We start from the raw sequence: 24,902 nt of genomic DNA on the forward strand, positions 1-24,902 counted from the left end.
TGCCTTGAGAGGGTCACTGTTCGGGTTCACCCAGAGGTGGCAGCCGTTTGTCGACTTCTTGAGGGAAAATTAACTGTCAGCAGACCGGGGGAGGGGGGGAGTAATTAGATTAGAGTAGGGGGTCAATAAATGTGGGACCTGTACGAGAGGCAAATGGCTTTTGCACTATGATTATGGTTTCATGTATATTGCTTATTTTGTTGTTGTTACTGTACCAAAAATACCTAAAAAATGTTTATTTTTAAAAAAAAATGTAACAACGCATACAGAATAATTTGCTCACGAAATAGAAGTTCAAAATCAGCCTTTTGTTTGGCCACCGAAGCTTGGCTTAAAATTCCACCCTGTGGAACTTCAGTGGGACTGAAGAAATTGAAGAACGATTCATTTGGTACAGTTCTTGTCACTGTTCTTGGAGTGTTCTGATCTTTATACTTTGGTTTTGTTCGGATTGTTCTCATTGTTATATTTCTGCCCTCCCTCCAGTCAATTGTGCAGCCGATGATTAGTGGTTCAGCAAAGAATGATTTAAGCGGCCGGGAGTCCAACTGTTACACTTGAGTGATCACCTCACTTGTGAAATACTCATTCGGCCTGAATGTAAACTCTAGAGTGAAGCTCCATGACTTCCCATGCTCTGTCCATTTAACAGCACGGTAGCATGGTGGTTAGCATAAATAATTCACAGCTCCAGGGTCCCAGGTTCGATTCCCGGCTGGGTCACTGTCTGTGCGGAGTCTGCACGTCCTCCCCGTGTGTGCGTGGGTTTCCTCCGGGTGCTCCGGTTTCCTCCCACAGTCCAAAGATGTGCGGGTTAGGTGGATTGGCCATGCTAAATTGCCCGTAGTGTCCTAAAAAGTAAGGTTAAGGTTAAGGAGGGGGGGTTGTTGGGTTACGGGTATAGGGTGGATACGTGGGTTTGAGTAGGGTGATCATTGCTCGGCACAACATCGAGGGCCGAAGGGCCTGTTTTGTGCTGTACTGTTCTATGTTCTATGTTCTAACACACATCTCATAGATGCTTTAATCCGGGTTCACCATGATCTCGTATCATGCCACTGAGCCTATGCACATTCTTGAAGACTGTTAACCAGAATTGCAGAATGCTCACCAGCTGTTCCATCCCCTCGTCTGGTTTGCCTTCCTTCACTAGGATTTCTTGTGAATACTCATAGACCGTGCACACTGTAATGTCTTGCAGGGATCCACTGTGCTCAGGTGATCAGCCATCTTCTAGGACACACTGTCTCTTTTTTAAAAATAAATTTAGAGTACCCAATTCATTTTTTCCAATTAAAGGGCAATTTAGCGTGGCCAATTCATCTAACTTGCAGATCTTGTAGGTTGTGGGGTGAAACCCGTGCAAACTCCACACTGACAGTGACCCAGAGCCGGGATCAAACCTGGGACCTCAGCGCCGTGAGGCAGCAGGGCTAACCCACTGTGCCACCATGCTCTTCACATAGTCTCTTGACTAGATTCAGTGATTCACATGATTTTATCCAAAGTACTGAGTCCACATCCATGTCTACAATGTGAAAGAGTAGTGTGTGCTTCATGCCTGCCACTGAGAGGACTAGTTCACAAACATCGAAGGTCTCCATAGTTCTTGTTCTGAAGTCTATCATCAGCCCTTGCTGATCAGTGAAGTCCCACTGCACGTTTAGCTTTTGCAAAGCAGATCGACTCACGAGGTTGGCTGTCGCTTTAGGGTCAAAGTCACAACTTATGAAAGCATTATTCAGTACCACCATCGACTTTAATAAGGATGTCAAGGTTTTCGGAGCATTATTATCTTCAGTCTTTCTAAGGATTTTGTTTTCATCTTTGTTGTTGGGACTCTTCTGGTTCCTCGCCGCGATGAGATCGATGAAAAACTGTTCTTCAGTATGTCTCATCAATTGCATGCACCGTTGGTGCATGGTCTATGGTAGAACGCGCAAAACATTGTTTTGCAAAATGCCCAACACGGCCGCACCTGGAACAAACTTTTCTGAAGGTCGGACATTGCCGTGGGCCACTTGGCACAAGATGGTAGTGGTGGTGGTGGCTCCTGTCGGCCACTTAAAATGGCCACCCCCACTGAGACCACGTTACTTCATGCCGGCATCACAGCACTATTGGCGCTGGCTTCTTCTTCCAAGTTGGTGCTAGTGTTTTGAGCAGAGTGCGACTATTCTCTGTGCAGCTATCTCGCTCGCCTGGCAAAATTTCACCGCCTTTTCCAGTGCCAAATCGTCCTCCTGCAATAATATCGCCTGAAGCTTATCAGCTATACCAAAGACGATTTGGTCGCAGATTAATGAAGATTTCAGATCACTGAAGTTGCATGACCGGGCCTTCAGCCTCAAATTCATTTCAAAGCTGTCCAATGATTTCCCATGTCTTTGGGTACACATATGGAACATATAGCGCTCAGATGTTTCATTCTTCTTAGGGGAACAATGCTTATCAAAGTGCTTCATCACTTCATCAAATTTCTTGTGATCCTCCTCATTATCAAACACAAATGCGTTATACAGTTCGAGCACTTAGAACATAGATATACATAGAACAGTACAGCACAGAACAGGCCCTTCGGCCCTCGATGTTGTGCCGAGCAATGATCACCCTACTTAAACCCACATACCCGTAACCCAACAATACCCCCATTAACCTTACACTATGGGCAATTTAGCATGGCCAATTCACCTAACCCGCACATCTTTGGACTGTGGGAGGAAACCGGAGCACCCGGAGGAAACCCACGCACACACGGGGAGGACGTGCAGACTCCGCACAGACAGTGACCCAGCCGGGAATCGAACCTGGGACCCTGGAGCTGTGAAGCATTGATGCTAACCACCATGCTACCGTGAGGTCCACCCACTTGTGGACCTGCTGCAGCAACGCGATTCGCTTTTCATCAGGCTGGGCCTGTAGGCCCAGGGCCGAAACATAAAGTTTGAACTGCTGTTTGAACAAAGTTCTCATCTACGTTACCGGATATCTGAAGCTGGTGGGGGGGGGGGGCCCTCAGTCCGCTCTCTCGAGCTTCAGCATTTTCGTGCGTTGGGTCACCTTAGTCTGCAGTTCACCAGACTGGCCTTCCAGCCGAATGCCTAACGTTATCACTGCTGTCGCTATCTTTAAATCTTCACTCGTGGCACCATGTTGTATGGAATATTTTTAAAATTGGGAATTGTAAATAGTGGCAAATTTTCTTATCCTGGCAGCTGTTGTTAGTGGAAGAATAGTTGAGTCATGAGAGACTGTGGTGTAGGATTTTGCCTAGATTGCAGCCTACATTAGTTGAGTTGTGTGAAGAGGACTGAGTTATGAGGAAAGACTGAGACAATGTTAGCTTCTCAGAGTTGAGGGAAGGCAATTAAAAGGTTACTTTTTCCTCCTCGTGTGCGCGGCTTAGCCTCATCCAATTCAAGGTGCTGCACCGGGCCTACATGACTGGGACGAGGATGAGTAGGTTCTTTGGGGGTGAAGACAGGTGTGTCAGGTGCTCGGGGAGTCCAGCGAACCATGCCCATATGTTCTGGGCATGCCCGGCACTGGAGGAGTTCTGGAAGGGGGTGGCGAGGACGGTGTCGAGGGTGGTGGGATCCAGGGTCAAGCCAGGATGGGGACTCGCGATTTTTGGGGTTGGGGTGGAGCCGGGAGTGCAGGAGGCGAAAGAGGCCGGTGTGCTGGCCTTTGCGTCCCTAGTAGCCCGGCAAAGGATCTTGCTGCAGTGGAAGGATGCGAGGCCCCCAAGCGTGGAGACCTGGATCAATGACATGGCGGGTTTCATTAAGCTAGAGAAGATCAAATTCGCCCTGAGAGGGTCGGTACAAGGGTTCTTTAGGCGGTGGCAACCTTTTCTCGACTTTCTGGCTCAACGATAGGGTACGGGCACAGTAGCAGCAGCAACCCGGGGGGGAAGGGGGAGGGAAAAGGAGGGGGGAAAAGGGGGGGGGGGAGGGAAAAGGAGGGGGGAAAAGGGGGGGGGGAGGGAAAAGGGGGGGGGAAAAGGGGGGGGGGGGGAGGGAAAAGGAGGGGGGAAAAGGGGGGGGGGGGGAGGGAAAAGGGGGAGGGAAAGGGGGGGGCGGACGATAACTATGTTTGTTTATTTAATTTAAATTTATTTTTAAGTTCTTCTGTTGTTCATGGGGGTGGGGGGTGGGATACATGCGTCGATACGGTCTGGGGGTGATACAGTTATTATGGGTTATTTTGTTGCATTTCATTGTTTGTCGTTGCGTTTTATATTTTCTGTAAAAAATTCCAATAAAAATTATATTAAAAAAAAATAAAAGGTTACTTTTACAGACATTTACATGATGGTAAATCCACAGCACAAGTTAATCTGTAACGGTGGAATGAGGGAACATGGGTCCAAACTAGTTAAACAGAAATGCAGGATTGCAGTTAAAAAATTATTCACACCCAATTTTTAACACCTGGAAGGAACTTTGGATGGAGCAGTGATAACAGAAACTCTAATGTTGTCCAAAAAGCTTTGATGGGAAGACTAGCCTTCATCATCCATATCTATCATGGGAAGACTGGTCATGGATATATTCTCAAAATGAGTCCTTCTGAGCTGGTCTGGGGCTTGAAATCCAAAAAATTTATTTCTCAAACCTAGTGAAGATGTGTCCATGCCTGGAGCTAGGATTAAGTAAAGTTTAATTAATATGAGAAGACTTCCGGTGATGGGGATGTGCTGAGAAGTCGCACATCAGATGGCTCCCCTCCCGCAAACCTGAAAAATAGGCACTTTGTTGCTCAAAAAACGCCTGAAAATAATACAAATCATCCCCACACTATTAACAAAATGAAGAAAAAAGGAAAGATGCCGAACAACAGCCAGTCCAAAGGACAAGTGGAGACCAGGACGGGAAGAAACCTGGACAAATGGCCATCGGCTGAACCCCCCCCCCCCCCCTCCCGGGCCACACCAGGGGATGGATGGAGAATGTTCCCCTCAAGAGAGTTGAAGGAACACCGAGAAGAAACAAAATCGGTCATAGAAGCTGCGTTGGAGGGTGCAGTGGCTGAAGCTCTGGTGACCATGCAGGTGGCCCTGGACAAAGCCGAAAAATGACTGGAGGCCCAGGAGGCACAATTAAAGATCTGGAGAGGGCTGCAATGGACCAGAGTGACCGGATTGTTGCCCTGGAAAAGGAGGTGGCAAGTCTGGTCACAACACAAGGCAACCTGAGAGGAAAGGTTGAGGATCATGGCAACTTGTCGAGGTGGCAGAATCTATGAATCGTGGGCCTATCAGAGGGAATCGAAGGTAGGAGTCCCACAGACTATATTGCCTAAATGCTGGGTAACCTGGTGGAAAGGGACAGCTTCCCCAATTGATAGAGCCCACTGGTCGCTGCAACCAAAGCCCCAAATCTGGGACCGCCGAGAGCGATAATTGCACAATGCACCTGTACCAGGACCGGGAAAGATCCTGCGCTGGGCCAGGCAGTCCAAAAGCTGCAGCTGGAAAGGTAACTAGATCTGGATCTATCAGGACGTTGGGGCTGACCTGGCCTGGCCGAATTTAACAAAGTGAAGGCTGTGCTGTACAGAAACGGCGTGAGAGTTGGAATGCTGTACACAGCCAAGCTCTGGGTCACGTCTGAAGGCAGGGAGCACTTTTTAACGGTCCATGCGGATGCTGACAATTCGGCGCAGAGACTGGACTGTCGAAGTGGCAGCGATGGAGAGCCTGCAGAATGAGACTCATAATACAATGTTGAATGAAAGTCTTCCTCCTTTCACCTTCTGTACAATCAACAGTAGACTACCCGAGTACTTCCCCGGGGCGAATGGTAGTGGCGCCGCTGCCAGCGCCCGCTACAAGAACCCACCTCCATCCGAACCCACAAAGCCTCCATCTCTCTCCTCCAGCCCCGAACCTTCTCTGCATTCGCCGCCCTGTAATAAGTTCGGAAGAGCCAAACCCTCTTGACTGCTGCCCTCTTTGGAGCACGGCCTTCCTTATCCTGGCTATCTTCCCTACCCACACAGCTGCCTGCCCTTATCGGACCCCATCTGATCCTCACCCACCACCATTGGAAGGCAGCCCTCCAACCTCACCGCCAACACATTTTTGAGTAATAATGAGATGGATAGCTGCCTCATCGTCTCCGACAATACTCCCTTTGCTATTGAGTCCTCCAACATTTCTACCATCAGCGGTGCCAACTTGTCTTTTAAGCTTTTATAAAATTCCACCTGGAACCCATCCGGCCCTGGTGTCTTGCCTGACTACATCTTCCCTATCAATGCTTGCCCTTCCTCCATCCCCATTTGTTCCTCCAATCTGGCCCTTTCCTTCTCTCCCACCTTCAGACACTCCAGTCGTTCCAAAAACTCCCTCAACCCCGACTCTGGCGGCTCCGACTTGTACAAGCCCCTAGAAAAGTCCTCAAACACCTTGTTCTCCTGCTCTGCCACCACCATCAACCCACCCGTTCTATCCATAATCCACTCAATCTCCCTTGCTGCTGCCTGCCTGACAGCTGGCCCACCAGCAGTCGACTGGCCTTCTCATCATACTAACATACTACCCCCTTGCTTGCCTCAACTATCGAACCACCCTCGCTATGAATAGAAGATCAAACTTTGCCTGCAACTCTTTTTTTCCTCGCCAACAGTCCCGGCTACGGGTCCTCCGTATACTTTCCATCTACCTCTAAAATCTCTCCTATCAACCGCTGCCATTCCACCTGCGCCTGCCAATCCATCTTTGCCTTGAATTAAATGGCCTTACTGCTCATTACCACTCTGACCGAGGATCTCTGCTTCCACCCTTCCTACCTGCCATGACCAGCTTCCCAGGCCCCACCTAGCAGGCACGACGCAGCTCTGCCCCGGTCACCGTCTCAGCACCACCTTCCCCCACCCCTCCCCCACCAGCCACCTGTCCCCCTTCCCAGAAACCCCTCCACCCCTTCCTCTCGAAAACACCTCACCCAATATCATCCCCGTCCCCTCACCATTGACACCTCCTAATCTGCCTGTACAGATTCCAACGACAGTGGCCCCTCCTCCCACCCGTTCACTAGCCAGCATTACGTTTGCTGGTACAGTGGCCCTTCCCCCACAGCAAAAAAAAACCCACCAACTCCAACCCAAATAACCCCAACCCAAACATCTATTACACAAAACATTTAACCGCAACATCCATAATGGGAAAGTATAACACAAAATGGAAAAAACCGAAAAAATAATTAAGCCCAATCCCAGGCCTACTGCCTTCATGAAAGTCTCCGCCACCATCTCAAAGTAATAGTTCCTGCCATTGTGTGTGACCCTCAACTTCGCTGAGTACATCACACCAAACTGCATGTTGTGTTTATACAACGCCGCCTTGGTTCAACCAAAGGCCTCCTGTCTCCTTGCCAGCTCCGTTGTCAGATCCTCATATATATGTATACCATTTCCATCCTACTCCACCTCCCGCTTCTGCTTCACCCACCTCGGCACCTTCTCCTGCACTTAAAAATTGTGAAAGCGGACAATCACTAAAACTCTCGATGGTTCATTTGTTCTCGGTTTCGACTGGAGCGACTGGTGGGCCCAGTCCAATTTGTACTGGGAGGGAGCCTCCCCCTTTCTCCATCACTTTCAGAAGCATGTCGGCGGAATACTCCATAGGCTCCAGCCCTCCACCCCCTCAGACACACCCACAATCCTCAGATTTTGCCTTTGTGACCTGTTCTCCAGGTCTTCTACTTTTTCTGTCAGCCCTCTGTTGATCTCTGCCACCTTCCACAGCTCCTCGCCCATCGAGGTGATCTGGTCACTATGCCGCGACAATGCCTCCTCCACCCCCTTCATTTTCTCCCCTTGCTCCTGCACCGCTGTCGAAGTCTTCACCAACTCTTCTCTCATCAGGGCAAAGAAAGCTCTCATCCACCCGCTCCTTAAGCGAGGTCATCCTCTCTGACCGATGCCATTCAAATGGTTTTAGAACAAATGCTCAAACTCCCAGGCCATCACTTTAGCCATCTTTTCCACCGTGATGAGCGTGGCCCCACTCAACAGTCTCTCTCCTATCATCTTTACCCATGCAGCACTCCTCGCCACACTTGGGCGACGGATTATCGCTCACTCCCCCTGGATTATGTTTTCCAGTTTTTGACATTCTACAAATGCCTCAGTCCTTCCCACAGCTTCTTACAAAAGAACTTTCCAAAAAGCTGGGTGCAAGGGGCCTAGAAAAGACTACTTTTGCAGGAGTCAGCAAATACGTGACCTTCATCTACATGCCGCAACCGGAATTCTGAAGATAGAGGGAATTAAAAGAGAGAAAAGCACCAAAACTAAACACATTTGGATAAAATTTCAGGTTCAAGAATTACAGCATAACACTGGAATGTGGAAAATTGAAGTGAGAGAAAACATGATTTATGATATCATGTCACAGCACAGCTTGGCTGTGACTGTGTATACAATGTTACCTGGTTAATTAGTATCAAATAGCTGATGAAATATTCAGTACCTTGTACATCTGATTTGGCATTATAGATATTTCTTCACTTTGACTAACCTACTGCTGTATATGTATTGCAATATTGTAAATTCCCCTGTAAAGAAGTTAACACCCAACACCTTTGTGAAATCTCGCCTCTCTCCCACCTATCACTGACCTTCAACTTTGTTCCACCTGCCCCATCCCTTATGCAGTATAAAATCAATAACATTTTTTTCTTTCTTAAGCTTTGAAGAAGCCATACGGACTCAAAACATTAACTGCTTCCATTCCCACAAGTGCTGCCAGACCTGCAGAATTTTCCAGTATTTTTCTGCTTTTAATTTGGAAGTCCTTGCTGTTATCACTTTGGATTTATGATATTCTTTGTATATTAGGATGAATATTCCTGTCATTTGCTGAGAGGAACCATTGGGCCCTGTGTTCCACACTATTAATATCTTTAGGTGGAAGTTGATCTCATGATGGGCTTTGGGTTTTGTATCCCCATATTCTCTTCCCTAGGAACATAGTGTGCAATAATGGAAGGATCATAAACTAGTTTGCAATCTGAAGTGATTGTTACTTCCTGGTTTTCATACTGTACTAGGGAGGTTTATGGGCTCCCATAATCCATACAATGGTAGGGGTGGGTAGGACCTGTGTTAGACCCACTGAACTAGTGAACCCTGTTGGATGCTCACTCAGCATTTAGAACTGAACCACTGGTCTTCATTTTTGATAACTGTTTGGAGTGTGCTATAAATGCGATATTTTTTTTTAAAAATAATTTTTATTGAAAGAGTTTTTCCATACAGACATTTACCCCTACTGATTTTTAAATTATTTACAACACAAACCCTCTAGGCAAATATCCCTCCCTCGCCTGCCCTCTCGCGCGCACCAGTCCTCCCCCCCCCCCAAGCAACAACTTAACAAACAAGGCAGCCTACAGTTTCAGACATGAGCAGCGAGCAGACTTGCCCGCGTTACAGTCGTGCATGTCCCCCCACGACCATTGCTGCCCCCCCCCCTCCCCCCCTCCCCCCCCCCCCCCTCCCCCCGGGTTGCTGCTGCCACGACCCCGAACGCCTATCTCTGATCTAAAAAGTCAAGGAAAGGTTGCCACCCGCCTGGAGAATCCCTGTACCGACCCTCTCAGGGCAAATTTGATCCTTTCTAGCTGAATATAGCTAGCCATATCGTTAATCCAAGTTTCAACGCTTGGAGGCCTCGCGTCCTTCCATTGAATTAATATCCTTCGTCGAGCCACTAGGGACGCAAAGGCCAGTATTCCGGCCTCCCTAGCCTCCTGTACCCCCGGTTCTACCCCGACCCCAAAGATCGCAAGCCCCCATCCTGGTTTGACCCTGGACCCCACCACCTTCGACACCGTCCTTGCCACCCCCTTCCAGAACCCTTCCAGCACCGGACATGCCCAGAACATATGCACATGGTTCGCTGGGCTTCCCAGACATCTGACACACCTGTCCTCACCCCCAAAGAACCGGCTCATCCTTGTCCCCGTCATGTGAGCTCTATGCAGCACCTTAAATTGAATGAGGCTCAGCCTCGCACACGAGGAGGAAGAATTGACCTTCTCCAGTGCATCCGCCCACGTCCCGTCTTCTATCTGCTCTCCCAGCTCCCCTTCCCACTTGGCTTTCAGCTCCTCCCCTGATGCTTCCTCCGCCTCCTGCATTATCTTGTAGATGTCTGATATCCTCCCCCCTCCGACCCAGACCCCCGAGAGCACCCTATCACTCGCCCCCTTACTGGGGAGCAGGGGGAACCCCTCCACCTGCCGCCTAGCAAATGCCTTCACTTGTAAATATCTAAATGCGATATTTTTTGACTCCGATGAAAATATTATAACTAGCCAGAGACTTGCTCCCATCCAAGTGGCAGATATTTGGAAATAAAACTTGCAACAATATATACTTGATGGTGGAGATCTCTCCTGGTTAAGATGGTGTCTTTGTATCTAATTTTACATACAAGCTATTTGGCTATCTTCTTTTATTTTATGATGCCTAGTGACAATCAAATTCAGAGTACCTATTGATCTATGTTTTTGGAGTGCCGATCAGGAAAACGTAATGTAAATGTCATAGTATCTGGCAGAGTGACACCTACTCAGAATTAACTACAGTGAAGTGAATTTTTTTCATAATGGGAATTTCTGAAGATGAAATGTTCACTTAAATTAGAATGGAATAACTTCATTGTACTTCATGCCCACTCTTTTCACAAAGCTTTGCAAAAGTATGTTGCATATTTTTTCAAATTATACATTACATAAAATGTAATACAGGGGAATTTCTTTCAAAACAGTATATGGTACTCTGGGTGGTGTCCCATTGTACTTCCAATTGGAGGGTATAGTTACAAAAATACATTTTCTGTCAAATGTAGTCTGGTGCATACAGCTGAAGGAATTTTCCATGGCTTCCAGCCCACTGTGTACATTGACGGGAGAATGTCGACATGGACTTTGGAATATACCAGTCTGCAACACTTAGTGGTGGACAGCTCTTTGCACTGGAAGGTTGGCAAGTTTAAGGCAAACCAAAAAGCATCTTTCACGAAGTTGATGGTGTTCTCGCAGTAATTAATGTTTGTCCCTGTGTGTCGCTGGGAATAGTCTATAGAACACAGTCCTTCTTTATGGGGTTGCTTAGGATGAACTTCAATAAAAACCACTGCATCTCTTTCCTGATCTCATTTGCAAATGCACATTCCAGAAGGAACTGGGCAACAGTCTGCCCCAAGGGCAGTTTACAGTGGTTCTGAAACTCTGGTGTGTATGAAGGATTTGACAGGGCTGTCACTTTCTCATCGCCAGCCAAGCTTGTTCTTGGTGCTTGTTTGAAAGGTGTAGCATTTTGCCAAATGTCAGTTTGGTCAGAGAACCATCCAGCAGGATCCATCATCTTTTTTTTCCTGCAGGGTCTCTAGGACATTGTGTGGATCACTGCCTGGCGGACTTGTGGTCAAAGATAATTTTCTGCACAAAATCTTCCACGAGGGATAGGTGGAACAGCACAGTCCACCAATTTTCCACCACAATTTGGCCAGACCCATCCTTCGCATGACTGGGGACAGATAGAAACTCAGCATGAAGTAACATTGTCTACAAGGGTCTATGTACAGTTTGATTTAGCCACACATTAAGGTGGACTCTTTGGAAGAGTCATATTGGACTCCATGTTAACTCTGTTTCTCTCTCTATATATGTGTCAGACCTGCTGAGTTTTCCAGCACTTTGTTTTTTGTAATCTCTCCCTTCCTCTTTCTGTGTGAAAGTACTCAACAGCAGCACAGATGAGATCAGAAACTTGGAGAGGGAGATTAAACTTGTGGCTAACTACCTGCCACAGTTATTTTTTTAATGTTGACATGCAATTAGATTGTGAAAGATAGATTCACTGTAGAATTGTAAGTCACAAAAACTTGCCTTAAAATAAAAAGGATGCTTTTAGATGGCTTTGAAATTGAGTAATGTACTCTACAATGGAAGCCTCTTTAAACTGCCTTAAATTATGATTTGTCTTGCATTCTGTAAAGGTCGGTGTTTCTCGTTAGTAGAATGCTTTGCACTTCCCACACAGCTTAACTAACCAGCCAGCAATATATTGAACCACCTCCCTCGTGTAGTGTTAATTTTTTTGAGCCAAACACATTGTAGCGAATTTCATTACTGAAGTAGCAACACAATACTTAATTGTTTTGGTATCTATTCAACATATATTAATGGACTTGAACATTACTGAGAGGATCTTTGTAATATGTTTTGATGTCAATTAGAATGTTTTTATGTATGGTTTTGATGGCAGGCGATGAAGAGAGGGAGAGCTATTCCCCACATGGAGAATGAAGGGGAAGTTTCTCAAGGCTTAATTTATTTGCCCACTGCAATCTGACCTAAACAGCATTTTCAAAACCTTAATGGGTGAGATCCTCCGGCCGCCCTGCAACATGTTTCCCTGCAGTGGGAAACATCCCACCATTGGCCAGCCCTGGGATCATCTGGTCCTGCCTTTGTCCATGGGAGTTTTCCACTGAATCCATCCCATGCTGCCAGGGAACCTAAGGTGGGTGTGTGGCGTCAGTGGGATTGGATGATCCTGCTGGTGTGAACAGCTGGAAGACCTGGCTAAAGCCATTTTCCTGTACAATGGAAACAAAACATTTGGGTGCAAAGCTATAAATTGTGTACTGTGAAGAATGCTTGGGACTGGGTCTACATGTCCATTCAAACCTGATCTATATTAAATCCAGTCTCCTGATGACTAAAACTGCAAGTTGCTTTGGATCTTGATTATAATTCTAACTTCCATCCTTCCAGGGCACTATAATAATAAAATTGCTGCTGACCATACCTTTTCCCTCCCTTCAAAGGCCTCTTCTGTAGAGATAAACATAAAAGAACAATATAATCAGCACGGATTTGTGAGGGGTAGGTCTTGCCTCACAAGTCTTATTGAATTCTTTGAGGAGATGACCAAGCACGTGGATCAAGATAAAGCAGTGGATGTAGTATACATGGATTTTAGTAAAGCATTTGATAAGGTTCCCCATGGTAGGCTTATGCAGAAAGTAAGGAGGCATGGAACTGGCTAACCGATAGAAGCCAGAGTAGTGGTGGATGGCAAATATTCAGCCTGGAGCCCAGTTACCAGTGGCATACTGCAGGGGGCAGTTCTGGGTCCTCTGCTTTTTGTGAATTTCATTAATGCCTTTGATGAGGGAATTGAAGGGTGGGTCAGTAAATTTGCAGATGATACAAAGATTGGTGGAGTTGTGGATAGTGAGGAGGGCTGTTGTCAGCTGCAAAGAGACATAGATAGGATGCAGTGCTGGGCTGAGAAGTGGCAGATGGTGTTTAACCCTGAAAAGTGTGAGGTTGTCCATTTGGAAGGACAAATATAAATGCGGAATACAGGGTTAACGGTAGGGCTCTTGGCAGTGTGGAGCAGAGAGATCTTGGGGTCTATGTTCATAGATCTTTGAAAGTTTTTTTTTAATAAACAATTTTATTGAGGTAGTTTTTGGCTTTGTAAACAGTTACAGACATCAACAGAAAGAAAGCAAAAAAGGCAAAAATGTGCAAACATCCACGTACATTCGATACTTCAATCGTAACATACTGCACAAGCCTGCTCCTCCCCCACCGGTACTACCCGCCACTTTATCCCTCCTACTCTACTCTCCTCCTCCTCTCTCTCTCTCTCTCTCTCTCTCTCTCTCTCTCTCTCTCTCTCTCTCTCTCTCTCTCTCTCTCTCTCTCTCTCTCTCTCTTTCCCCCCCCCCGGTTCAGATCCCCTCAAGGCGAACTTAATTTTTTCCATACCCAGAAAACTGGACATGTCCGCAAGCCACAACTTAGTCTTTGGGGGCTTTGCGTCCCTCCACGCCAATAGTATTCATCGCTGGGCTATCAGGGAAGCAAAGGCCAAAACATCGGCCAAAACAACCCCAAAAATTGCCACCCCTGGACCTAGCACCCGGGACATGATGCCCGCAAATTCCTCCCAGTACCCCCTAAGCTTAGGGCATGCCCAAAACATGTGAATGTGGTTTGCTGGTCCTCCCGCGCACCTAGCGCATTTGTCCTCTATCCCAAAGAATTTGCTCATCCGAACCACCGTCATGTGGGCCCGGTGAACGACCTTAAATTGAATCAGCTTGAGCCTGGCACATGTCGTGCTCGAATTTATCCTACTCAGGGCCTCTGCCCACAGCCCGTCCTCCATTTCCCCGCCTAGCTCCTCCTCCCATTTAAGTTTCAGTTCCTCCGTCTGGGACCCTTCCTCCCTCATGAGCACCTTATAAATATCAGAGACTCGACCCTCCTCTTCTTCCCCCCCCTACCCTAGAGACTATTCTGTCTTGGATCCCCATTGGCGGGAGGCGTGGGAAAGATGGGACCTGTCTACGAACAAAGTCCCGCAACTGTAGGTACCTAAAATAATTTCCCCTTACCAGCCCAAATTTCTCCTCCAAGCTCCTCAAACTCGCAAAGCTCCCTTCCAGGAACATATCGCCTACCCTTCCCACCCCCGCCTGCCGCCATGATAGATCTTTGAAAGTTGCCATTCAAGTGGATAGAGCTGTGCAGAAGGCCTATGGTGTGCTAGCATTCATTAGCAGAGGGATTGAATTTAAGAGCCGTGAGGTGATGATGCAGCTGTACAAAACCTTCTTAAGGCCACATTTGGAGTACTGTGTGCAGTTCTGGTCACCTCATTTTAGGAAGGATGTGGAAGCTTTGGAAAAGGTGCAAAGGAGATTTACCAGGATATTGCCTGGAATGGAGAGTAGGTCTTACGAGGAAAGGTTGAGGGTGTAGGCCTTTTCTCATTAGAACGGAGAAGGATGAGGGGGCGACTTGATAGATGTTTATAAGATGATCAGGGGAATAGACAGAGTAGACAGTCAGAGACTTTTTCCCCGGGTGGAGCAAACCATTACAAGGGGACATAAATTTAAGGTGAATGGTGGAAGATATAGGGGGGGGGATGCCAGTGGTAGGTTCTTTACACAGAGAGTAGTGGGGGCATGGAATGCACTGCCTGTGGAAGTAGTTGAGTTGGAAACATTAGGGACCTTCAAGCGGCTATTGGATAGGTACATGGATTACGGTAGAATGAGGGGGTGCAGATCAATTTGTTCTTGATCTAGGACAAAAGTTCGACACAACATCGTGGGCCGAAGGGCCTGTTCTAGAACATAGAACATACAGTGCAGAAGGAGGCCATTCAGCCCATCGAGTCTGCAACGACACACTTAAGCCCTCACTTCCACCCTATCCCCGTAACCCAATAACCCCTCCTAACTTTGTTTTGGTAAATCCACCAATCCACCTAACCTGCATGTCTTTGGACTGTGGGAGGAAACCGGAGCATCCGGAGGAAACCCACGCAGACATGGGGAGAACGTGCAGACTCCGCACAGGCAGTGACCCAGCAGGGAATCGAACCTGGGACCCTGGCGGTGTGAAGTCACAGTGCTAATCATTTGTGCTACCATGCTGCATGTTCTGTGCTGTATTTTCTATGTTCTGTAAGGTTTCCTTATATTTGTTCATGGAATGTGGCTGTCACTGACAAGGCCAGCATTTATTGCTTGTGTGTGACTTGAAGGGAAACGTATGGGGGTTGATTTTCGATTTATTTGCCTTCTGTCCTGGTTCTCCTAGATACAGGTCACGGTTTTGAAAGATGCTGTCAAGGAAGCCTTAATGAGTTGCCACAGTCCCAAATTCTTACAACAATCTGAATAAAAGCAAATTACTGTGGATGCTGGAATCTGAAACAAAAGAGAAAATGCTGTAAAATCTCAGCAGGTCTGGCAGCATTTGTAGAGAGAGAAAAGAGCTAACGTTTCGACTCCAGGTGACCCTTTGTCAAAGTTGCAAAAGTAGGGTGCAATTTGGGATATTATTTTCAGCCAGACTCTGGGTAACGTTCAAGGGAAAAGAACTGTATTTTAACACCCCAGCGGAGGCCGATGAGTTTGTTGAAACAAACAAATTGGGGGAGGAACAACCGCAATGAAAGCCGCAGTGGCGGAAAAGAAAGGAAGAATCGAAACAAAGAGTGGAGGACAGACTGCAAACAAAGACAATGAGATCATGAACTGTACACAGTTGTTGTTTTGCGCGGGACTGCGCTATCTCATTTCCAAGCTCATTTCTTCTCTCAATGCGATAGGGGGGAACGGAGCAAGGGAAGCGAGGGTGAGAAAAGCGGACAGGAAGGCGAGAAGGGCTTGTAGGAGGAAGGTAAAGCAGGGCCAGAGCTAGGCAAGTACTGAGTGGGGAAACACCGTGCAAGGGCCAACACGGGAGGGCAGGAAGAAAAGAGGGCCGTGGTGCGCCTCTCGGGGCAGAGGGAGTACCTGGCAGAAAGAGAGGGTGGGGATGGGGCAGTGGGGAGGGGGGGGGGGGGGGGAGAACACTGGGGGCAGGAGAGTTGGGAAGGAGCGCAGAACAGGAGGGAAGCAAAGAGAAGGTTGTGGTGGAGAAACAGAACAGACGCAGGCCTTGGCAGGCATGATGGAGCAGGGCGAGGAACCAAGATGGCGTCGCAAACAGCCACCTGGGAGGCATCGGGGCGAAGGGAAACCCCGGAGGGCAGGGGCGCACCCAAGTGGCGTACACACAGCTGGCGGCCATGTTGGGTGCCGCCTGGACAAAGGGAAACCTCGGAGCGCTGGGGTCCAACCTCCTGGGGGGGTGCAGTGACCGTGGCCATTTAGATGGCCCCCTAACAAAGGGAAACCCTGGAGTACAGAGGTGCGTCCACCAGGTAAGTATGGGTGATCCCGCAGGACTGGGGGGTCAGAAACTCCCCACCAGGATTGTTACCTGGAATGTAAGGGGACTCAACAACCCAGTGAAAAGATCCAGAGTCTTCGCCCACCTAAGAAGCCTAAAAGCCGACATAATCTACTTACAAGAGACGCACCTGAGGGAGAAGGACCCATTGCTGCTAAGGAAGGGCTGGGTGGGACAGACGTACCACTCATGTTACGGGACGAGGGCCAGGGAGGTAGCAATACTAATCAACAAGGGGATGAGGTTTACGGAAAGCAAGTTATGGACCCAGGGGGATGGTACATCATGGTCAGCGGTGTCCTGGAAGGGGCACCGGTCGTACTGGTAAATGCATACGCTCCCAACTGGGACGACACAGAATTCATAAAGAAGACCATGGCAGAAATCCTTGACATTGACCCACTCCGACTGATTATGGGGGGGCCACTTTAACTGCGTGCAGGATCTACTGACCGACCGGTCAAACCCCAGAACAGGGAAAAAGACTGGCATGAATAGGGAACTAGGCTTTCATGGAGCAGATGGGAGCAGTGGACCCATCGAGGTTCCTGCACCTGGGAGAAAATGAATTCTCATACGTTTCACAAGTGCACACGGTGTACACCCGTATCAACTTCTTTGCAGTGGGGAAATCAGTGCTTCCAGGGATCACGGGAATGGAATACTCCGCGATTGTTATCTCCGACTACGCTCCACACTACATGGATTTGAGGTTGGAGACAGGCCGTGCCCAGCGCCCCACGTGGAGGCTGGACACAGACCTCCTGGCCAACAATGCCTTCTGCCAAAAACATCGCGGGCCATAGGCGACTACGTTAGTAACAACCAAAACGGGGAGGTATCCCCCTCCATGTTCTGGGAGGCACTGAAGGTCACAATTAGAGGAGAGATCAGAGCCTACAAGGCAAGCAAAGATAGGGAAGAGAGAGTGGCCAGGCAACAACTGGTGGACTCCATTCTGGAAGTCGACAGAAAATACTCCGAGGGCAACGGGGAGGGTGTAGGAACTATCGACTGATCCAGAGGGCGGTGGAATGTATATAGGGTCAAATATATAAGGTAAAATGAAGGACAAGATAAACCTCTCTGTACAATAAAGTAAATTAGCGTGGGTAAGAAAAATAATTTGTGATGTGTGTGTGTATATATACAATTGTTTATAAATATGAGAAATGCCAATAAAAAGATTTTTAAAATTCTGGAACTCCCGAACAGCATAGTGGATGCATCTGCATGACATCAACTGCAATGATTCAAGGTGTCTCACCACCACCTTTGTTAGGAATTGGGAATGACCAATAAATGCCAGTCTTGTGGCACCTACACCTCGTGAATCAATAAAAAACCTTATACTTAAAATACTAACACTGTTCATTATGCTTTAATGTGACATCTCTAAATAGATTTGAGGTGAGGGAAGTAAAGTAGCATGGAGGGATTTAGGGTAAGTATTCCAAAGTGTGGGACCAAAACAGTCGCTGAAGGTGGGTGTGGGCGAGATGCAAAGGACTGAACATCCGAAGAGAGGAGGTTGCATAGCAGGAACATAGGGTTGAATTTGGTTACAGAGGTTGGAAGAGGCAAGACCATTAAGGAATTTGCAGATGAGTGCAAGAATTTTAAAATTGATGTTTAGGAGGGTAGAAAACCAGCAAAGGTTGGCAAAAACCAAAAATGATAAAGCAGGATAAAATACATTTAGCAGAGTTTTGGTTGTGCAGGAAAGAAACAGATGCATGAATTAATATCTCGGCATTGGTCGCGAGATGCAGATTGGAAATTGATAGTTTTGGTGGCGGCTGGATGATGAGTTTTGAAATTCCATCAAAACAGGATATTGGGCTCAGTCTGAGAAAACTGCCAGGTGAAGGGAGGACACCCAGAGTTTTTGATGGAAACTGAGCACAATGCTTTAGTCTTGGCAATGGTTGAGTTGAACAAAGTACCTTGTTCAGGACTTGATGCCAGCTAAGCAGTCAGATGGTAGATATGTGGTACACTAAGTGAATGATAACAGAGAAATAACTGGATCTCAATGCAATGCTTGTTTAAATTGACCCAGTGAAGGGCAGCACGGCGCAGTGGTTAGCACTGTCACCTCACGGTGCCGAGGTCCAGGTTGGATCCCGGCTCTGGGTCACTGTCCGTGTGGAGTTTGCACATTCTCCCCATGATTGTGTGGGTTTCGCCCCCACAACCCAAATATGTGCCGGGTAGGTGGATTGGCCACGCTAAATTGCTCCTTAATTAGAAATAATGAATTGGGTACGCTAAATTTATTTTAAAAAAATTGACCCAGTGTAAGAAAGCATAATTTTTAAAAATCAGTGTTTTTAGCATCGTAAAACTGAGATGAAGCGGTACATCTTTGACCCGCTACACCAGCCACTGTTCCGTGCAGATATTTCCCACCGGTTCTTTATGGAAGCTGACCCTTTAACATATCTTGCAAAAGTGAAATCAGAACAAGTTTCTTTGTTTAGATTGATTAATCATTGGCGGTACGGTGGCAAACATTACTGCCTCATGGGCTGAGGACCCGGATTTGATCCCAGCCTTGGCTTGGTGTCTGTGTGGAGTTTGCATATTTCCCCGATGTCTGGGTGGGTGACATACCCACAACTTAAACATGTGCAGGCTAGGTGGATTGACCATGCTAAATTGCCCCTTAATTGGGAAAAAAATAATTGGGTACTCTAAATTTAAAAAAAAAGAACCATTGACTTTGAATGTAGTAAATGGGAATAAAACAGATAAATGCTGAATACAGTGGGATATTATTTTTTAAAAATTAAAAAAAAAAATAATCAGTGCACCCTGGAATGGCTCTCAATGGAAATCTGTAGCTCAGGTTTTGTATGCTGAAGTGCCCCTGCTCCATTTGAAAAGAAAACCTATTAGAAAATGTTATACTTCAGAATGTGGCAACTGTGTAGCTTGTTGGAGCACATTTGTTTTACAGTGCTTGCTCTTTATTTGAGGATGTGGCATTCATATATTGTGTTTAGCTGGCAGTTTATTTTCTAACTTTTTATTTTACAGAATGGACATGGAGCTTCAGAAGAAACAACAGATCCTCCATTGCAGGTACTAATGTGAGGGTTGCCAGATAGAGAAAGTGGAGCAGAAGTGCAATCGCCATGCGTGTTTTGAAGTGTTTGAAAGTTTCAATAAATATAATTAGATTTTCAGATGATTACGAATGGAATTTGATGGGAAAAAATCTTGATAATTAGGTGCACCTCTTCCCAGTCAAATCATTAAATTGATAATTGCTATTTGCCGATTTAATAGAATGAGTGTCCTTCAAAGTGCTGTATGCTTGTTAAATCATCTTGATCCTGTAAAAAGGAACGTGAAGGAAATGCATTTTATTAAGGTCAATCTTGATTGTCAGGGCAATGTGTTTGTACTTTGGAAATTATGAAAGGTTTATGTAAGTATCTTCATGCCTGCATGGGATTTGCTAAAATTGTGAACCATTTCCTTCAACGCTGTATTACAGTGTGGGTATCTGGTTCTGATAGTCTAACAGAGGGAAGTTTTTTTACTCTCTCTCTCTCTCTTCTCTCCCTCTTTCTCACCCCCCCCCCCTCTGAAATCCATCCATTGACTTCCTGCTTTCAATCGTTTACGCAGGCTGAGATGAAAGTCTGACATTCAAATTTTAAAATGTAGGATATGGGGAAACAGTTCAGTCATAACTGAAAACTTTGGTACACATTTGTAAACTGTTATAAACCATTATTTTTCAGGGCTGCATGGTGGCGCAGTGGTTAGCACTGCTGCCTCACGGCGCCGAGGACCCAGGTTCATTCCCGGCCCCGGGTCACTGTCCGTGTGGAGTTTTCACATTCTCCCCGTGCATGCATGAATCTCACCCCCACATCCCAAAGATGTGCAGGGCAGGCCACGCTAAATTGCCCCCTAAATTGGAAAAAAATTAATTGGGTACTTTAAATTTCTAAAAAAACAATAGCAAATATTTTGGCGCAGCTGTACTTTATTGAAGCACTTGTTTTGGAGGATTTTCTTGACTAAATAAAAGGCTCTATTTAAATCCATTCTCAATAGTTTGTGTGATTTTTAGCTGAGACAGCTATAGATAATATACTGATATAAGTTCTGTAAATCTCAAATTGTATGTGAAGCAATGGAAGTCCGAGTAGCCTTCCCCAACTGAGTTCTGTGTTAAAGACAGGCAATGGCATCCATGCAAAATCATCAGGATATTTGTTAGCTGATTATTTGAATGGCAGTACGCAAACATTTAGTCATTGTATGGACTTCAGAGAAAAGTGTTGTTGAGATGACTTGTTAAAATTAAATCACAGTAATTAATGCTGCAATGAATATGTCTACTCTTATTGGTGACAAATAAATAATGTGAAGCAGAAACAGTTGTTGAAGCTAATTAGGCTTGACCACAGTCCAAATTTTCCTGAGGCATTAATGCCTTTTACATTAGTCAAGGTATCTAAATATTGATTTAAACAATTGCGTTGATGTTAGTTCCCAGAGGATCTTTGTGAATATTAATATTTCACTTTATACATGAGTTTAGTTCTAATTTTTGTTTTCTCCCAATTGATCACTTACTGTTTGTTACTTATTGTTGCTCTTTTTAATACCTCATTATCTGAGCAGCGTTCCCTTCTGCCCCACCTTCCTCATTTCACTTCGCCTGAAGATTCAGATTTATGCTGGAGTAGAATTACTTGGGCACTAGTACCTTTCTGGTACCTATTCCAAATACGCATTCTCCATAAATGAGTCTGAACAGTTGACAGGCTATTCAATTATGGATGTTATCATACTGAATTCCATTGCCAACTGACACTCCTCATACAGAGAAATTAATGTGTATTATATATACACATACAATTTTCAGCAAGATGGTAATTGTCTTTTGGATCCAAATGTCCTATTTATTTCCTTGCTCCTTATATCCTCCCTCCCATATAGGTCATTCCAATCAGTATGGCTCGATCAGAAATGGAATGGGCTAAATCAGCAAAACAGAGACCGTACCTGTCTTCTGCACTATTCAATGGAGTTGAATAAGTTCTTTGACTTTCAAAGGCATGTGAGGTTGGGACAAATGGAAACATTATCAATTATGAAACATCTGCCCGTTAAAAGATGTGTGTGGACTTGTGCCTGACCTGCAGCATAGCAAATACTTTGGTTTAATTTTCTCATGCCTCGAGTAGAGCCTCGAGTAGAGGTTAAGATGGAAAGAATAATTTCATTGTCAGTCTCTTCGTGCAGTGATGGAATATTTAATATCCAAGCCTGTATGTGACAGTGACATACATGCTGATTTGTTCGCTGTTTAAACTCAATATGTAAGAAATTCTGGGTGTAATTAACTTGAACATTTAAAAAAAAAGATTAGTTATGATCTAATGTTGATTATGTTTGTAATACCGACAACTGAGAGCGTTAATACTGCCAAGGGTGCCCATTATTCCTAATGGAACAGCATTATTATTGAAGGATGTTTCTAGGCAATTTAAACTGGAGATTTTGGTATCAGCAGATGATTCTCTTGATCTGTTGTGTTGCTGTCTTTTAAAATATTACTTACCATTGTTGCAGTGCTTTTGCTTTTAAACAAAATGGTGTCAGCAAGGAACCTTAGTGTGATTTTCAAATATTATTGCAAAAATGTTTCACCCAGCAATTCAGATCAATATCTGCAACATATTCTCTTTTTAATGCCATGTCCAAAATTATTTAAAAAGATAATCAATGGATCAGTAATCTGTTGTTCAATAAATTTGCTCTCTCAAGGCTGTATATTGGTGCCAAAAGCCTTCTCATTCAAACCCATTTGGTTAGATTGTGGGATGGAGCATTGATGTGGTGCTAGAGCTGTAGAGGTTTGCTGCATTAGGTGCTGAGTATGTTTGTTGTGTAATTGGTGGCGGTAATATCATCATCAAATACCATGGTGGAGAGAATTTGGGTAGAAGATTAGTCTATCGGAAAATGAATTATGTGACTTAGGTGAGCTTAATAGATGTTTGGGAACTGCCGTCCCAATAACTTCTGAAGTTATTATAGAACCATAGAATACAACCAGGTCAGCACACTGGTTAGCACTGCTGCCTCACAATGCCAGGGACCTGGGTTCAATTCCAACCTTGGATAACTGTCTGTGTGGAGTTTGCACTTTTCCTCCATGTCGGCATGGGTTTCCTCTGTGTGCTCCAGTTTCCCCCCCACAGTCCAAAGATATGCCAGTTAGGTGGATTGGCTATGAAAAATCGCCCCTTAGTGTCCAGGGATGTGCAAGTTAAGTGGGATTAAGGGGGAGTGGGCCAAGGTAGAGTGCTTTCAGCGGGTTGGTGTAGACTCGATGGGCCAAATGGCCTCTTGCATTGTCTGGATTCTATGATTCGAATTCCTACAGTGCAGAAGTAAGCCATTCGGCACGTCGAATCGGCACCAACCTTCTGAAAAAGCACAGTACTTGGGTAATCCTCCGCCCAATACCTGTAACCCCACATAACCTACACATGCTTTGACACTAAGGGCAATTTAGCATAGCCAATCCACCTGCACAATCTTGGACTGTGGGAGGAATCCGGAGCATCTGGAGGAAACCCATACAGACACTGGGAGAAAGTGCGAACTCCACACAGTCACCCAAGGCTGGAATAGAACCTGGGCCCCTTGCGCTGTGAGGCACTGTGCCACCCTTTAGCATGAGCATGAGAGGCTGCTAAATAAATACAATAAGACTTTCAGGTCAGGACAATTGGAATGCAATTTTTTTTTCTCATTGCAGGGCATCTGAGTTATGGCAACCTATCATTGAGTGGCAGCCAGCCCGTCACCGTATACCAATTAGTGTTGTGGGTGACAATATGGTGGCTCCTGGAAATCTCTGCAAGCAAATATGTAATTGTAAAAATCAAATGGCATTTAATTGAGTGCTAAGTTTTGAGCATTCATCCTAATAGTTAAACAAGAGATTTTTTAGTGCCAAAGTTTGTTATTTTTGTTGTGTTTAAAGTGTAATATGATTTTGTTTACCTTCCTGCCACTCAAACAAAATACTAATATGAAAGCAAAATACTGGGATACTGGACAGCATGCATGGGGAGAAACAGTTTCTCCAGGAGCCCAGGGTACAAGATTTAAGGTGATTGCCAAAACAATCTAAGGTGTCGTGAATATTTTTTATACAGAGTGGTTAGAATCTGAAATGTGCTATCTGAGGGGGTGGTGAGGCAGATTCAGTTGTGGATTCCAAAAGGGAATTAGTTAAGCACCTGAAGATAAACATTGCAGGATTATGGGGTAAGTATGGGAAGTGGGACCAGCTGAATTGTTCTTAGAGAGCTGGCATGGATGCTATGGATGAATGGCTGCTTCCTTTACTGTATTCAACCTGACATCGTATGGGCCTCTATTTCAATTTTCTTTTGGCAGCACGTCTTTGAAACACACCTTGGGAAATTTTACTATTTTGATAGTGCTTTATAAGTGCAGGCTGTTGTAGATGGGAGAAGGGCGATTGCATGATTTTTAGTTGATAGAAATTTGCAGTTGGAATGCTGATGTTTGGGAATATGCCTGGCGGTGCATGTAAACTGAGAAGCTCCTTTGAGTAGACAGTTTATGCACTCCAGATGAAGATTATGCTCAGGTCATGTGGACAGCATAGTAGCTGCAAATATCGCTGGAATGATTGGAGTGACATGCCAAGTGATGATTCAGCTCTTTGTAGGAATACTTTATCGTTGTAGTAAAGGGTGCTTAAGGGGCTGGTTGGTTCAGTTGGCTAGATGGATAGCATGTGGTTCAGAATAATGCCAACTGGCCAAGTTAGATTTGTGTTCCAGCTGAGGTATACTTGGGACCTGCCACATTGCCCTGCCCCAGAGAGTGGAAGGCAATGGCAAACCACCATTGAAAAAAAACCCCGAAGGAAATGGCTGAGTGCTGCATCAGCAAATGGTGAGCCAAGGGCCTGCCTTTGGGTAGAGCACACATGGATGAATGGAAGTGTGCTTAATGTTGTCGTAACAACATGGAAAGATGGCTGTGTTCATAGACGCAGTATTAAAAGCATAAATAAAGTAGGTAGATGCCTAC

At 45.8% G+C, this 24,902-nt stretch overlaps 1 protein-coding gene across 2 annotated transcripts in view; it reads left to right on the top strand.

The window, feature by feature from the left end:
• LOC119966427 (ribosomal protein S6 kinase 2 alpha-like) overlaps positions 1 to 24,902 on the top strand; it is a 491,201-nt gene that overhangs the window by 32,023 nt on the left and 434,276 nt on the right. For both annotated transcript variants that reach the window (XM_038798070.1, XM_038798079.1), the window contains exon 2: positions 19,836 to 19,880. In XM_038798070.1, coding sequence (XP_038653998.1) covers positions 19,836 to 19,880 — 45 coding nt within the window. The remainder of the gene's footprint in view (positions 1 to 19,835; positions 19,881 to 24,902) is intronic.

The sequence above is a fragment of the Scyliorhinus canicula genome, chromosome 1 (genome assembly GCF_902713615.1).
Source record: "Scyliorhinus canicula chromosome 1, sScyCan1.1, whole genome shotgun sequence".
Taxonomy (NCBI): domain Eukaryota; kingdom Metazoa; phylum Chordata; class Chondrichthyes; order Carcharhiniformes; family Scyliorhinidae; genus Scyliorhinus; species Scyliorhinus canicula.